The following is a 14,305-nucleotide window of genomic DNA, read 5'->3' as shown; positions in this document are numbered from 1 at the left end:
GCAAACACAGGGATTTCACACACATTAAATGGTTCGCAAGCCTCAAAGGTTTTCATGCATCGCTTTTAATGTGATTACACGAGAAGCAAAATCTGCCAGCCATAAAAGAAGAATTAGAATAAGGTGATTCAAGGCAATAAATATTTCTATATTTTCGGTGACTTCTGCGCCATAAAAAGTGTTTTTCATGACTCCCAGCTCAAGACACCATGTTTGCTCCCTTCGATCCTTAAATTTATTCTGCCAAGGCGGTCTTGCAGGGAAAGGCGAGAACTTCTGGATCCCTATCGTGACAAATGGGTACAAAAACGCCTCTTAACCCCACTTTTTTGCAGTGTACAGAAGACCCAAATTAGGGATGTGACAAAAATTGAATGTTTGAGGCGTGGGGTGGGGGAGGAGGGGCAAGGCAGCCTCTCATTTTGTGAATTTGAGGTTTGCAGACAAACACAAACAAGATGAAGAGAGTGGAGGCAAAGAGTGAGAAAGAGACAAATTCAGTCAATGATCCCCCCCACCCCCCACCCTCACCCATGCCCCCTCTCCACAGCCTGTTTCTGTCGCGTCTGCCTTCACTCATCTGACCCATTCGTTGTGCGGAGCCACGGGGAAATCTGCTCGGGCTCATTACCCTCTCCTCATAACGGATACAGGAAGAGCAAGGAGTCATTCACGTGGTGAACAGACACACATCAAATTGTTGTCACTATCCGGGGGCCCGTGGCCACGTGCCAAGGCTCTCCTTCGCCTCTCCCGACTTTGGTGGAAACAAACGAGCGTAATCGCGTCCGTCTGTGTCACGCCGTGCGCCGAGGGGATGGACGCAGTGAGCTGAGACTTTATTGGCATGCGTTGTCTCCTTCGCTCATTCTGATGAATGAGGAGGAATGGACGAGAGATACTGTGAAGGGCGCCCAAGGTAACGGAGTCCACATCAGGCGTGACACCTTTGATGAACTCTCCATCAAGCCTTTGCAGTCAGACTACCCAATCGAAAGTCGCTTCTCCCAAAATGTACAGTCACCTTCTTGACCCGAGGATAGAACCTTGGTTGCTAGAAGGATTTGACTCATGAGGATATTATTACAACTAGATTTTGTGGACATTGAGAGCAACATTAAACTAAAAAAAAGTTAAGTGTAAGTAAAATAAATTGCAACTCTCAAACGGCTGTTTGACCTTCACTTCTTCTGTACGGATATACTGTACTGCAATATCAAAACGTGCAATTAAAATGAACCCCCAAAAATCATGTATGATAATAATAATAAAAAAGCAAAGGACATTTTTGCTGTAGTTATATTGAGTTTTAGTTCGCCCTTTTCATATTTGTAAAAAGTACTTTCATTTTTATGTCATTAACGAAAACATTTTTCAATTTTCGTTTTGTTTCCTAATTTAATGTGCTATTGTTATTGGGACAAAAAAAAACCATCAGACAGCGTGATCTTTTTCCCAACATCTGAAGGTAATGCTACTTTATTTTAAAATATATTTTTTTCTGTTGTTTTGTACAGATCCACTTGACTTTATATCCAATGCAGGCAAGTGAAAAGTGTGAACAAGAGCATTTATTTAAGACAAAGATGTGAAAAGCAATTACCGGTACATTGACAGCAATGAGACGAGCTCTTGCGTCAAATCTCCTCTTTCCATCTCAGCTTACCGATATTCAAAACAATAGCCGTTATATACTTCTGTATTGTCTGTTCAGATTGATGAGGTTGAAAAGGCGCACCGCCTCAATGGGAAAATCAATCACCCTTCACACTATTAACCACTACAAGAACCCGCCTTTGCTGTTGTGCGCACTGTAGCCCGCTCATGACTCAGAGCAACGTGTGCTTGTGCTAGCACTGCGTAAAGCAATGAAATGACGGATCCGTGGTGGCATTTCAGGATTTTAGTTCAACGTTACATTAGTATAGATCAATATTGATTCCTATTTTGGGATTCATGTCACATCTTGCGATCAGTCCAAGATATACCCCGCCTCTCGCCCAACGTCTGCTAGGTTATGCTCAAACACTCCTCGACCCTCATGGGAAAAAGCAGTTCAGTTTTGGTTTATTCTCCTGTCTCCGCATGTCCGTCCGTGCCTTCCCAGTTTGCTCGTTGCATATTTTTCTCCACCTGATCTCCTCCAGCCACATGCCTCATTCTTCGCTGCCCCGGCTGCTTCGCTCCCGTCTTCTCAGTTCATGCCCCCTCCTGTGACCTGTTTAAGAATGACTGGCGATCATGGCTTTATCCAGCAATGACGTTTCATACATCTGCATTACAATGCCATTTTGTGCCTTCGAGAAAGACATTTACATCGCATGCGTACTTAAATGCAAAGTGTGACGCGGAGGAAACAGATGTGAGCAAATCACCTTGACTACATGTAATTCGAAGAAATCTCAGAAAATGGAAAGCCATATTTGAGACTGATTTGGAAATGGACTAAATAACGGTTGTCGGGAGAGTCATTTAGGTCCAAATTGCTGCTTGAATTTGGCTTTTGGCCATAATTAGGTCAAAATTCAAAAGGCTGTATTGTGATGTTGGCCCCTTAAGGACCAGTATATTTACAACCTCTGTGTTTAGAGCATATCAGTGCATGTCAGTGACTCCGTTTACCTCTCGAGTGCTGTCGAGCTGTGATGAGAGCAAGAGCTCACCGAGGACCAATCACATTCACAACCTTATGCTCTTACTCAACCATGTTTGTTGCACTGTAATGTTGCACCAAATTATACAGCATTTATCCATCCATCCATTTTCTAAACCGCTTCTCCTCACAATAGTCGCGGGCGTGCTGGACTCTCCCAGTTGTCTTTGGGCAATAGGCGGGCGACACCCAGAACTGGTTGCCAGCCAATCGCTAGGGCACACAGAGACGAGCAACTATTTGCGCTCTCTGTCACACCAAGGGACAATTTCGTGTGTTCCATTAACCTGTCATGCCTGTTTTTGGAACGTGCGAGGAAACCGGAGTACCCGGAAAACCCCCCCGCATGCACCTGGACAACATGCAGTCTCCATTCAGGAAGAACCCTGCACCTCTGCACTGTGAGGTCGATGTGCTAACCAGTCGATCACCGTGCCGCCCCTAAACAGCATTGAGCTATGGGAAATTATCTGAAAGCGAGTTGTTCCTCCTGCAAACCGTCGCTCTACTTGAAATCTCTCTTATTGATGATTAGCTGATGTTCCAAACACAGAGCAAGTGTAAGGAGCCTGACTGGTCTGTCAATTCGGCTCAGTACCGCATGAAGAGCATCCAACTCAGTGTTTGCTCTAATAGGGCTTCAATCTGCAAACAACACGCATACCTGGGCTACAGGAGGTTCCCTGGGGGGAGAGCGGCTGCCTTTGGGTTAGCTCTAATAAGAAGGGCAGTTTATCACCAAAAGTGAAGGCTATGTGTTCATGGTCAGGCTTTAGACAAAAAAAAAAAGACCTCAGGCAGGTGTACAATCCCATGAGCTGCATCCCCGAGTTTGGTTCAATACGTAGCAAGGACTTTTTAATCGATGATACCTTGCCACCTTACCTTTTTGATCGATCAGAACCATGCCAGTGCTCCTTTGCTCATGTTGACCGTATCTGTATATGTCGTTTGTCTCACTTCCAGAGAAAGTCAGTATGCTGTCGGCATTGATCCCTCCCTTCAAGTACACAAGCCCTGGGAACAGCAGCACGGAGGACGAGGACAGTTTAAGTAAGACGATGTCGCTTTTCTCTCATTCTCTTCCTTGGTATTTACCGAAGTGACCGTTCAGTCACCGTTTGGACCAAAACGTCTGGTCTGAAAGCGGTGATGAAATATTGTATTTCAATCAGTCATTCAATCAGTCTACAGAACAGCAACGCTACTACATCCCTTCAAATGTGCAAAAGGAATCCTCATCAAAAAAAACATGGTATTGCAATCTTTGGGGGCGAGATCAAACCATTTCTTTTGTTCATTTCTCATCAGTAATGCAATACACCGCTTTGTAACTAGAGCGGAAGAGCACATCATAGCCATTCAGCCTCTGCTCTCGTGAAGGAGAGAAATGCGAAATAAAGCGGGCCACAGATAGTTCTCTCATCCTTTCTCGCTGGTGGAATCCCCCACCCCCGTTACGAATCGGATTTCTACTTTGCATTGGCCACAGGGACCAATGTTTCTCACTTACAACAAGGATTTCCAAGCAATTTAGAGGCAGATTACAGAATGATGTGGCAGATAGCATCCACATTTTAAGGGATTTATATTTTAAAACACTTAAATAGCACACAGCCCAGCGGTACGAGATTGGTTCATTATAGTTTCATTGTATGTCAAGTTGTTCAATCTGAAGGAAAGACTTCCTGGATCTATTTTGCTCAGCATTGATTTAGTATTTTTTTTCCCTCTATTCAGGTACCAGCAGCGCAGAGGTGAAAGAAAACCGCAACGTTGATAACTTGGAGGATCGCTCCCTAGCATCTGCTGAGTGTCAATCGCGCTTCTGCTCTGACTCCGCAAGAAGTGGGAGTTCTAGCCTGAAGAGAAAACGGCCTCTGGAGGAAGACAACAACGGCCACTTGAGCCAACTCCGTCTGATCTACAAGAAACTGTCCTGGTCCGAGGTACCAAAGAATGCTTTGGTTCAGCTCAATGAGCTCCGGCCAGGTCTTCAGTATCGCATGGTGTCACAAACGGGCCCGGTGCACGCTCCTGTTTTCTCCATTGCCGTTGAGGTGAACGGATTGACCTTTGAAGGAACGGGTCCCACAAAGAAGAAAGCTAAGATGAGGGCTGCGGAACAAGCTCTTAGATCCTTTATTCAGTTTCCCAATGCTCCTCAGGCCCACCTCGCCATGGGAAACATTTCAAACCCATCCGTTGACTTCACCTCGGACCAAGCCGGTTTCCCCGACACTCTTTTCAAGGAGTTTGAATCTTCCCCGTGCTCTGCCGGCCTCTCCTTTTGCAATTCGGAAGCAGAAAGTCAGCTATTATCAAGTGAGCTACTCAGACATGGACGCTTACTTTGCCATACCTTGGACCTGATGGTACAAGCTCAGCAACGGTTAGGGGGAATTGTTCCCGAGCCAAACGCGCCCAAGAGTGCCGTGGTCCTGCTCAATGAGCTCCGTCCCGGCTTGCGTTACGCCTGTCTTTCTGAGCGAGCCGAGGGCAGGCGACTGCGTAGCTTTGTGATGGCCGTACGCGTGGATGGACGGATTTTTGAGGGCTGCGGTCGCAGCAAGAAGATGGCCAAGAGCCAGGCAGCCCAGTGTGCTCTTGAAGCCCTCTTCAATATCAGGACAGCCCCTGAAGGCCGGATGAGTCTCAAAACCAGCAGGAAGATATGCCCTCATTTACCCCAGGTGAGTTCAGAATTAGCTCTCTTGCCCGTGTCGCTATGTTTGTTTGGCACGCGCTCCAAACATACGAGGTACTGTCATGACTGAATGAATGCAAGTGTACTTGCAACTCCCGCTGCATATACTTCTGGAAACTTAAATTTTGAATTCCAAGACCCCAAGGGCTGTCACTCCATTGACAAAAATAAGCAAATGTATCACAGATCACAATTGATCATTAAATTCATGTTATTGGTTTATTGGTTTTTTTGACATGCATTAGAAGGTAGAAAACAAATGAAACAAAATCTGCATCAGGACAGGGTTAAAACTGATTGACCATTTTGCAAATTGTCTTATGGCCACACGGTGTTGACGAGAATAAATTCAGTCACTTTCTTCATAGCAAAAAAAAGACAAACAAAACACGGAGCCCGCGTCGTGGCCATTTAGCTAAATACCCAAATTGCAATCAGAGCCAGGAAACTAGTTTTGGGGGAACATGAGGAAATTGGAAGCTACTTAGAAAATTGTCTGGCACCTGTTGATGCTATTCCAACATCATTTCAGCTGCAGACTTCCATCCAAAGAAAACTCTCCTAATTATATTTTGTTGTTTGGAAACTTATATTTTTTCAATTGCCCAAATTTTTTTTAAAAAAGTATCTTCTTTTAAACCTCACATCTTTTTGAATTAAAATTCTCCAGAACTATACTGTCAAGGCGCACAATTTCATCTTCAGTTGTAATAAAACTGTAACCAGTAGTAGGCCGAATAAAACACCACACTTTATTTCTTGTTCTGTAAGCGGTGTCTCCATAGTCTCCTTGCCGAAAGTCCTTCCTTGAAGGCTTTTATTGACACCATTGTGTCAGGAGCATGTTGTGTAGCATTAACATCCTTTCCCATCCCCGAAAAAATAAACCAGCAAGTGTCCTTCCCCGGAGCATGACATCAACCTCGCAAACCTGCGCGTTTTGCCTTGGAGAAACTTTTTTTTCCTTTCTCCCTTCTGCCACGGTGTCTAAAGAGATTTTAAGAGGATTTACCGCACCAGTTTCGTTCCAGAGAGCACTCTTTTGTGGAAATTTCTTGAAAGTCAGGCGCGCGCTGTCTGCCAGACTCTTTCCACTTCTTCATTTCAAATGCTAAAGGAGAAAAGTTCAGCAATATCGGTACACGTGCAGGGGTATAAACACAACATCACAAATATTCAGCTAACCGATTGCGAAAACAGATTGTGTTCAATCACTCTCGCCTTGGCTAGAAAGTGCGTCGGTAAACAATTTGGGTGTTGATACTAATGGCAGAGCTGCAGTAGAGCAGGTCAGGGAATGATTATATCCTAAAACAATCAAGGTCCAACTCGCCTCTTAAAATACCTTTCGTCTTTCCTATGAGAACACGTTGGCGTAATCCCGCCACCTATTTCAACCAAGTGGACTGATTAGCCTTCTGTTCGGGCCACGACTGGGCATTTAATCTCTCTTCCATCTCCATCACAAGGCACTGCAGTGTTGCCATGTCGCCCGAGTCTGAAACGTGTGCAGCTGCAGAGAGAGAGTCGGTGCAGGTGCTCGCGGAAGGACAGCACGGAGGTTAGTGGTCAGGATGGTGCCCTCTGCCACCTTGGATTAAGGTTCATTTGATTAGGGAAATGTGCTCTGCGGCAGAGCTGAATGACAATTAAGGTTAATGAAGGGGAAAGTGAACCAAGAAAGCATAAAAAGAGAGGGCAGGTTCAACGCAGGGAAGCGGTATGGCGGACGTAAACAAAGCGCTCCTACAGAATACTTGCATCGGGGGCGATATCATCTAAAATGAAATGTGACAAAGTGATTTGATTCACTTACTCCTCGCAGATAGAGAAGGCTACAAAATGGTCAAGTGGAATCATTTCCCTGCCTCCAGCGCAGCAAATTAAATATGATTTGAGGCATCTGAAGGTGACCCCCGTCAGGAGGCGGGTCTTCAACAGATTGCTTTCTTTGTCTAATCTCCCCCACTTCTAATCCGTCTCACTATAAACAGCTGTGATGGGCTGATCATTAATTAATATTGCCACAACAAATTTGAGACAGTGATCGGGCCAAGCCGCTCGTCTTCCAAAAAAAAAAAAAAAAACAGCAAGCAGCAGAGAGAGAAGGTGTGAACGACACATTGGAGAGGACTTCATAATCAGCACTGGTGGTGTTACAACCGCAGCATGTGGGCAGTGATGACGGCAGATCAACACTATTTGACAGCCACCGCAGCACACTGTCCTCTTGGGATCAGCTGTGATTAACAACCCAAGGTTGTAGTGCAAATAGCCTGACAAACTATTTGCAGACGTCCGTTTTAGCTTTCACCTCATATAATGTACCTTGTCATCTAAAATTGGCATTTATTCTTATAGGTTTGGGAGGGGGGGGGAGTTACTTCTGGTTCAGGATCCCACGTTCTCTCACAGCAAGATAATAAACTCCCAGTTGCTCCTGGTTTCATATTTGTGTGGATGAGGCAACATTGCAAGCGAATTGTGTGCGTGAAACATTGAAAGGCCACCCGTATGTCAAGTTCAAAATTGCGGCGGGGTGTGTTAAGGCGCAATGAAACCAAGGTTGAACTTCAGGCTACTGCTGGAAAGAACAAAAATGTCAGGAAAAGCCAACTAGAACACCGTAAGTTGATTTGGGGTAAATGGAACTTCAAAGCAGGAGTATGATGATTCCAATTTCAAATTAGTTTGAATGTGAGTGGTAAATATAATTGTTTTTTCCCAGTTGTACAGTTTGTAGCCCACAGTAATGGTGGAGAAAAAAAAATGCCAGATCTTGGTCTCAACCTTGAATTTGAATGGTGTGCGCAGACTTTTTCATATCCACTGTAAAGACCGGATGCGAAAATCTAGACTCCACTGGCTTGCGGGATCCATATCTTAATAAATCCACCTGTTGGACTTCGGCTTTATGGGATAATCATGTTTTCAGTGAAAGCTGCAGCCAGTTTCAAATAATGCAGTTATGAAAATGGCACATTTGGGGAGCAACTGTTTGTGGCGCTCACCCAAACTTCTCACGATCAAAACAATGAAAGCAATGAATAAAAAACGGTCGCCCTTAACAGTGTATGATATGAACACATGACTAGTGTTCTATTGTTTGACAGTCCCGCACGTACAGCTGATGAGCTGCTCGCTCTGAGCTATCGCAAAATCAAAAGGTCATAAAAGCAAAGCATGTGTTCATTTGCGTTAAAGAAAATAGGGGTATTAAAATTATGTTACATTAGTTCGTTAAAGTTAATTAGTCATGAACGCATGAACTTAACAGCCCTAATCGCCGGTAATTATTGTCTGCGACCTCTGTAATTGATGCAAGAAAGGGGACTCACGTGACTGCTGTGTATCCATGAAGTTCCGCCTCATGATTTCTCACAGTTTGCCAAATAATCCTCTTGAATTTGGGACTATTTCCACAGGCCACGTTCCTTTAGGCCCGTTTTTTTAATGCTACACCGGTTTCTTGTGTTGTTTCGTTTGTCTCAATGTACAGTCATGACACTTTGTCTTGACATTCTCTTTTATTATGTTGGATAAGAATCTCTCCGATAATTTAGCACAATCTCAGTTTATTATTTCTATTTTTACGCTCAGTAACCAGCGAGAATTTTTTTTCTTTTTAAATAGCATCTCCAGCAGCCTCAAAATTTTTGGTCAAAAATTACACATTCGCTGTTCAGCGGCTGTGCTTTATGATATTTGCATTGTCGCCAACATCAATTCATTCTCGGTCTCTGTGTTTATTATAATTAGCACAAAATCTTGTGCCTGGAAAAAAAAGATGCTGAACGTGTAAAACTGAGTCCATCGGTTACCTTTGTGTCGCTTTGCAAGACGAGGCCAAGCCTCTCTGGGGATGACGAAATGGGCAAAGTGAGGAATAAGGTGTACAGAATGTGCCCGCGTTGGTGTGTTGCCGTGCAGGGGGGGAAATCCAGAATTGCGTGGATGGATGGACTGCAGTCGAGGGGGGTGGGGGAAAGAGGGAAACCTCAGCGGAACAAAAGACCTTCAGGATTAATTAGGCGTCAGATTGGTTTCAGGACACACGGTCTGGGGGGGGATGGGGCGCACGGAGAGATATGGCGAGCCAGCAGAGAGAAAGTTTAGCATTCTGGGAAGATCTGCTGTCCTCAGCCCTCATACTTCAGCCTGCGCACCCCTGAGTATACAACAGGCAGCTAGTTAGGACCTGTGCACTGCCTGGAACCGTTGACTAATATATGCAGCGCCTCCTTTTTCCATCGCTGTCGGTTTTTTTTTTTTTTTTTTACATTGTCCAACTAGGTAATAATGTCAGGGTCATACATGTGCCACGTTCTGTTCTGGTTAGATTCTTATACCCCATTTCGTGGTTCATAAATCCAAAATATGATGTCACATCAGCAGCAAATGGGTGAAATGTTTGTCGTATACATTTTACGAGGACCAAATTTGCCCGTTTTGAATTTCAAATGTGACAGGGATGCTTTCCTAGACGAATCCCAAACGACTTCACTTCACAGAACACCTTCAAAGATTGTGGCAAATTCCTCATTGTTTGAGTCACAATAAGATTTTTTTCCCTCCTCCCTGAGAGCCACGCCATTGTTATCCTTTCTGACCAAGGAAGTAGCCTGATCTGTATGTTTTTAGATGTATTTAGTTTTCGCTACACTTCCGCTGACCTTTTCCATCTTACTTTTGTGCTTCCAGAAAATCGTAATTTGCAATGCAGGTCACAGGGATCAGCTCATGATTTGAAATGTGGCCCTACAGCGGCCTGCTAATGCTGTCTGAGTTGTTATTGTCACACAAGGATGTTACTTTGACGGCGCGTCGTCTCCTCCTATGCAGGAAGCGCTGAACTCTGCATGCAGATGATAAATAGGGTTGCCATGAATCATAATATTCAGCCGTAATATTTTGTCACCGCGTCATGGAGGCCAAAGTTGTTGACTGCGCTCAGAATCTCACAGTGACAGCCGCAATACAAGCCATACTTTTCGTGTTCTTTGCTTTTGATGCCGCGTGCTTCGTTATTGACTGCGCCACCCGTCAGTGGTCCGTCTCCTGAGTGAATATGCGATCGCATGTGTGCTCGTTGTCGGGGGTTGACGTAAAAAAAAAAAAAAAGATGACAAAAGAGAGCAGATGCATTTGTTACAGTCAATCTGACGACTTCGCTGACGACACATAATGGATTTCAAGAAATGTTAAAAGAACATGGGCCATTTTTTTTCACATTCAAAAGGCTTTCTACGCCATTTCACACATTATTCCTTAGGCTGTGAAGTGTAGAATACACTTTGTTGCATTGTAGTAGTGTGGGGGGGGGGGGGGTTGGCAATATGAGCGATTGCTCCTGTCATGGAATGTTTTTAGACGCCATATTCATCAGCAAAGAAAAGAGCTAGGCTAGTTTCTGCAAAGGCCAGGTGTAAACTTAGAGCCTCGATCTGCAAGATAAACATATCATTGCTGTTGGGGGCTGACCGCTTCCAAATGTCAGTTGAGCAACACTGCTTAAGAGTTTGACAACTTGCATTTAGTTTGTCCTGAGGATGTTGAAAGGTTGTCAAAAAACAGTTGCCAAAACAAGGTGCAAAACCCCAGCGGTCACCCAAAGCACGACATAGTCGGAACCCAACAGCATTGGCGCGCCGTTTATGTCTGAGTCCTCAGTCCCCTCGAGGACCAAACTGATGAAGTGATGTTTGGAAAGTGATCCCACTTCAAATTTTAGGAATTTGGAAAAAGCACTCGGAACAATGAAAGCACCGCAATGCAAGAAATATAGTCGGAAATCTTATGAAATGTGTACATGATGTCATTTTATATTTCAGCGTAAAGTTAGTTTCAGTGGCTCTTCCAAATGTCCAAAAAATATCTATATATTTTTTGTACTTCAAAAATGAATTCTGTGGATCTGAAAGTATATTTGTTTGCTCTGACACATATCAAATATAGCGGTTTCCAGACTGAACTTCTCTGTAGGGAGACCAACAATATTGTGAGACGGATATATGTTTGAGAGGAGACGCAGTGCTGAAATGACTTTTATTAAAAAAAAAAATTGCAACCCTGTTATAACAGCCGGGAGGTCTGTCTCTCTGACCACAGCTCCACAGCATTATTTGCCCTGTATATTTTTATTCTATACCAGTATTAGACTTCTAATAACCTCTCTAGCATGGCTTTGGTGTTAAGATATTGCATGCAGAAAATATGGATGTCACTTTGCAGTGCGTAGTGTGTGTCGTGCTACTTAAGGTAGTACCATATCTCAAAATGTACACCCAGGACTCGCACTGAGAATTACGTAACACATCCGGGCAATTTAGAGACTTCAACAAACCGTGCACGCACGTTTTGGGATGTGGGAGGAGGCAGGTAAGCATGGGAACCATGAACCTCTTAACCAGGGGTGGGCGACTTCAATGATGGGGGGGCGCCACATTTTTCTTGTGTGCGTATGTGTCAGAGCTTCTGCGGAGGCCACATCGGACCGCGCACTTTCTAACCGGATGTGTGACAAAAAACACCATTTTAAATAAGGAAAATACGTGCTTTTATATTGGACAAATGTGTTGGATTACATTTTCACGCTTAAATGTCTTCTCGGATCGGGGGCGGCCACGTGCGGTCCACGGACCGCCGAACGTCCCTCCCTGCTCTGAACTATAAAGCAGACACGCCAACCTCTACTCCTCCATGCTGCCTATTAAATATATATTGACAGAAATAAAAAACAACCATCTGGTGAGGCACTACGCCGACAGGTGCTCTCTCCCTGGCGAAATATATACTGTGTATGTTAGTGCACATTATGTGTGATGCAATATAATGAACTAGTCGGGGGTGGCCCCCGTTTGCCTGTGGAGATGATAGACCGGTTGCGACTTCATTACTTTCATTTCCTCTCATGTCGACCGAGTCTCTTTTCCTCACGGCCGTCTGTTTTAGTCCTCATTCTCTTTGCTCTCTTTTGCTGTCCTCGCCTCCCCTAAGGGTAGGGTCATGTTATCTTTTCACAGGAATTCTTCTGCCGGCCTTTGGTGCATAGCGTATGAGGCCTCTGGTGTGTGGTTTATACTGTCTTGACATTATTAAGTTGTCGGAGCCATATCCTTTCTTTTATCTTTCCCGTGGAGGGTTGGTCAAAAGGGGTTTCTACTTAAATCAGCCATTTGTATCTGATTTTCAGGGTTCCCGCGTGTCGTGGATAAACCCGTAAAATACCAAAAATGAGAAAGTCAAATGTCCATGAAAAGCTTGAGTTGTCCTGGGAGATTCTTTTCTTCCTCCCCCTGCTTCTCTCTTTCTTGTGGGTGAGTGCAAACGAGGTTAAAACGGACATGTTGATCTGTAGGCTGCCTTCAATGGGCAACATTGAGCTGTAGTGCTTTTCCGCTTGGAGCCGGCACGGCGCCCCATGTGACGCCACCAACCAATCAAATTGCGTGTTTCTATATGACATTTTTGCTCCATTTACTGACCTTTCAGACCCAAGTTAGGATTTCTTTTCTCCTAAGCAACGCTTTATGTCATTTGCTGTGCAGCAGGCGCGTTCAGTAACTCTAAAAATCTGCATTTAGCGATACCATCTAATTTACAGTGCGCACAGCCAAATCAGATTGTGCCCCTCATCCATGACGCCGATGCATACTCCGTATTTGTTCTCATTTCTGATCCGAAAGATTTGCGTTTTTAAACGTGCTACACAGAGCTTAGTTAAATTCGCTTTGTAAACACGCTGTCATCTGCTCAAGTGAGCGGGTTGATATGGAAGGTCGGTGGACCTGGCATTTTTTTCAAACAAATATGCTGCCACAGATGGCCTTTGGGTCTGATCGTGGCACTCTTTGTGTTAACTGGCTCTGCTTGTTAGATTAGATGGCTACGATTTAGATTGATAATGAGTTCCCGATTCTGCCATGCTTAACGTTTGCGATTTGCGGTCATGATTCATTGGCTGCAGTCCTTTTTGGCTTCTGTGTCGGGAGGGTGATGGCTTACATTTCCCAAATTCATATTTGGTTTCCAGCTTAAGAGCTGCAATGGATTTGAGCAGATGCATCCAGTCGATGAAGTTAGTTGGAAAAGTTGAGGTTTTTATGGTTTTGAATATGGCAAAAGTTCAAGACCACAAAAAGGGGTGGTTGAATGAGTTTGGCTGTGGAAGAACTGAAAAGCAAAAGGAAATGCAAAATCAACGACTTAGAAAAGTCAGTCTGGAGGAATTGTTCTATAGCAAGTGTGCAAGTTGTATGAGAGTTTGCAGAGTTTGCTTCATGAACGTGATTTATTTTTATTCATTTTTTTTGACATGTAAAATTGAAATTAAGAATTTGATTTCAAGACGCTGTTTGCAGGACCTGAGGGTCAATTACAATAGCGCAGTCTGGAACAGATGGTTGTAAGCCCTGCCAATCACTTGTACGGCAAACTAGACTTTGTCTTGATTTGAAATTTTGCATTTACTGTCCTTCACTGAGTGCCTTTGTTGTTCCCCTTTGTTGTTCCCCATTAGGATCAAAGTTTGAATGTATTGACTGTGCGGAAAGAAATAATCATCATCGGTAAACTGAGCCGTTGGTTGTTGGATGGAGCCATCGTCCTTGCCAGTGCTCATCCTTGACTTTGATCCTGATCTCAGGCTTTAACGTCCTATTTCCACTTTTTCAAAGCTAATGAGGAATCTCTGCTTGAGTTCCATGTTGCTGCGGCGTATCATCCCACCTGCGCACGGCTCCCCTCTCGCATGCACAGATGAGGTGAGCCCCAGGAAAGACGGATCAGATCTGTCACCGCGTCCTCATGTGTTGTACCTTTGTTCCTGCTCCTGAAGATCAAGCATGTGGATTAAAAGGAAAGCAGAGCTGACGATGGCCACATGGCGCGGCCCCGATGGCTTGATATGACTGACAGGCCCCACTGAAAGTCTCTTCCAGAGGAGG

The 14,305-nt window shown here is 44.4% G+C and overlaps 3 protein-coding genes across 5 annotated transcripts in view; 2 read left to right on the top strand and 1 right to left on the bottom strand.

Annotated features, from left to right (window-relative positions):
- The window catches only part of LOC127593357 (leukocyte elastase inhibitor-like), a 281,443-nt gene that overhangs the window by 153,415 nt on the left and 113,723 nt on the right, over positions 1-14,305 (top strand). The gene's annotated exons all lie outside the window — the stretch shown is intronic.
- LOC127593348 (WD repeat-containing protein 37-like) overlaps positions 1-14,305 on the bottom strand; it is a 217,927-nt gene that overhangs the window by 168,279 nt on the left and 35,343 nt on the right. The window lies entirely within an intron of this gene.
- Positions 1-14,305, top strand: part of adarb2 (adenosine deaminase RNA specific B2 (inactive)) — a 127,608-nt gene that overhangs the window by 95,275 nt on the left and 18,028 nt on the right. For all 3 annotated transcript variants that reach the window (XM_052054726.1, XM_052054725.1, XM_052054727.1), the window contains 2 exons: positions 3,620-3,706; positions 4,394-5,346. In XM_052054726.1, the coding sequence (XP_051910686.1) occupies positions 3,620-3,706; positions 4,394-5,346 (1,040 nt within the window). The remainder of the gene's footprint in view (positions 1-3,619; positions 3,707-4,393; positions 5,347-14,305) is intronic.

This window comes from Hippocampus zosterae, chromosome 20 (assembly GCF_025434085.1).
Source record: "Hippocampus zosterae strain Florida chromosome 20, ASM2543408v3, whole genome shotgun sequence".
Classification (NCBI taxonomy): Eukaryota; Metazoa; Chordata; class Actinopteri; order Syngnathiformes; family Syngnathidae; genus Hippocampus; species Hippocampus zosterae.
Note: the sequence above shows the minus strand (reverse complement) of the source record. Positions and strands in the feature narration are given on the sequence as shown.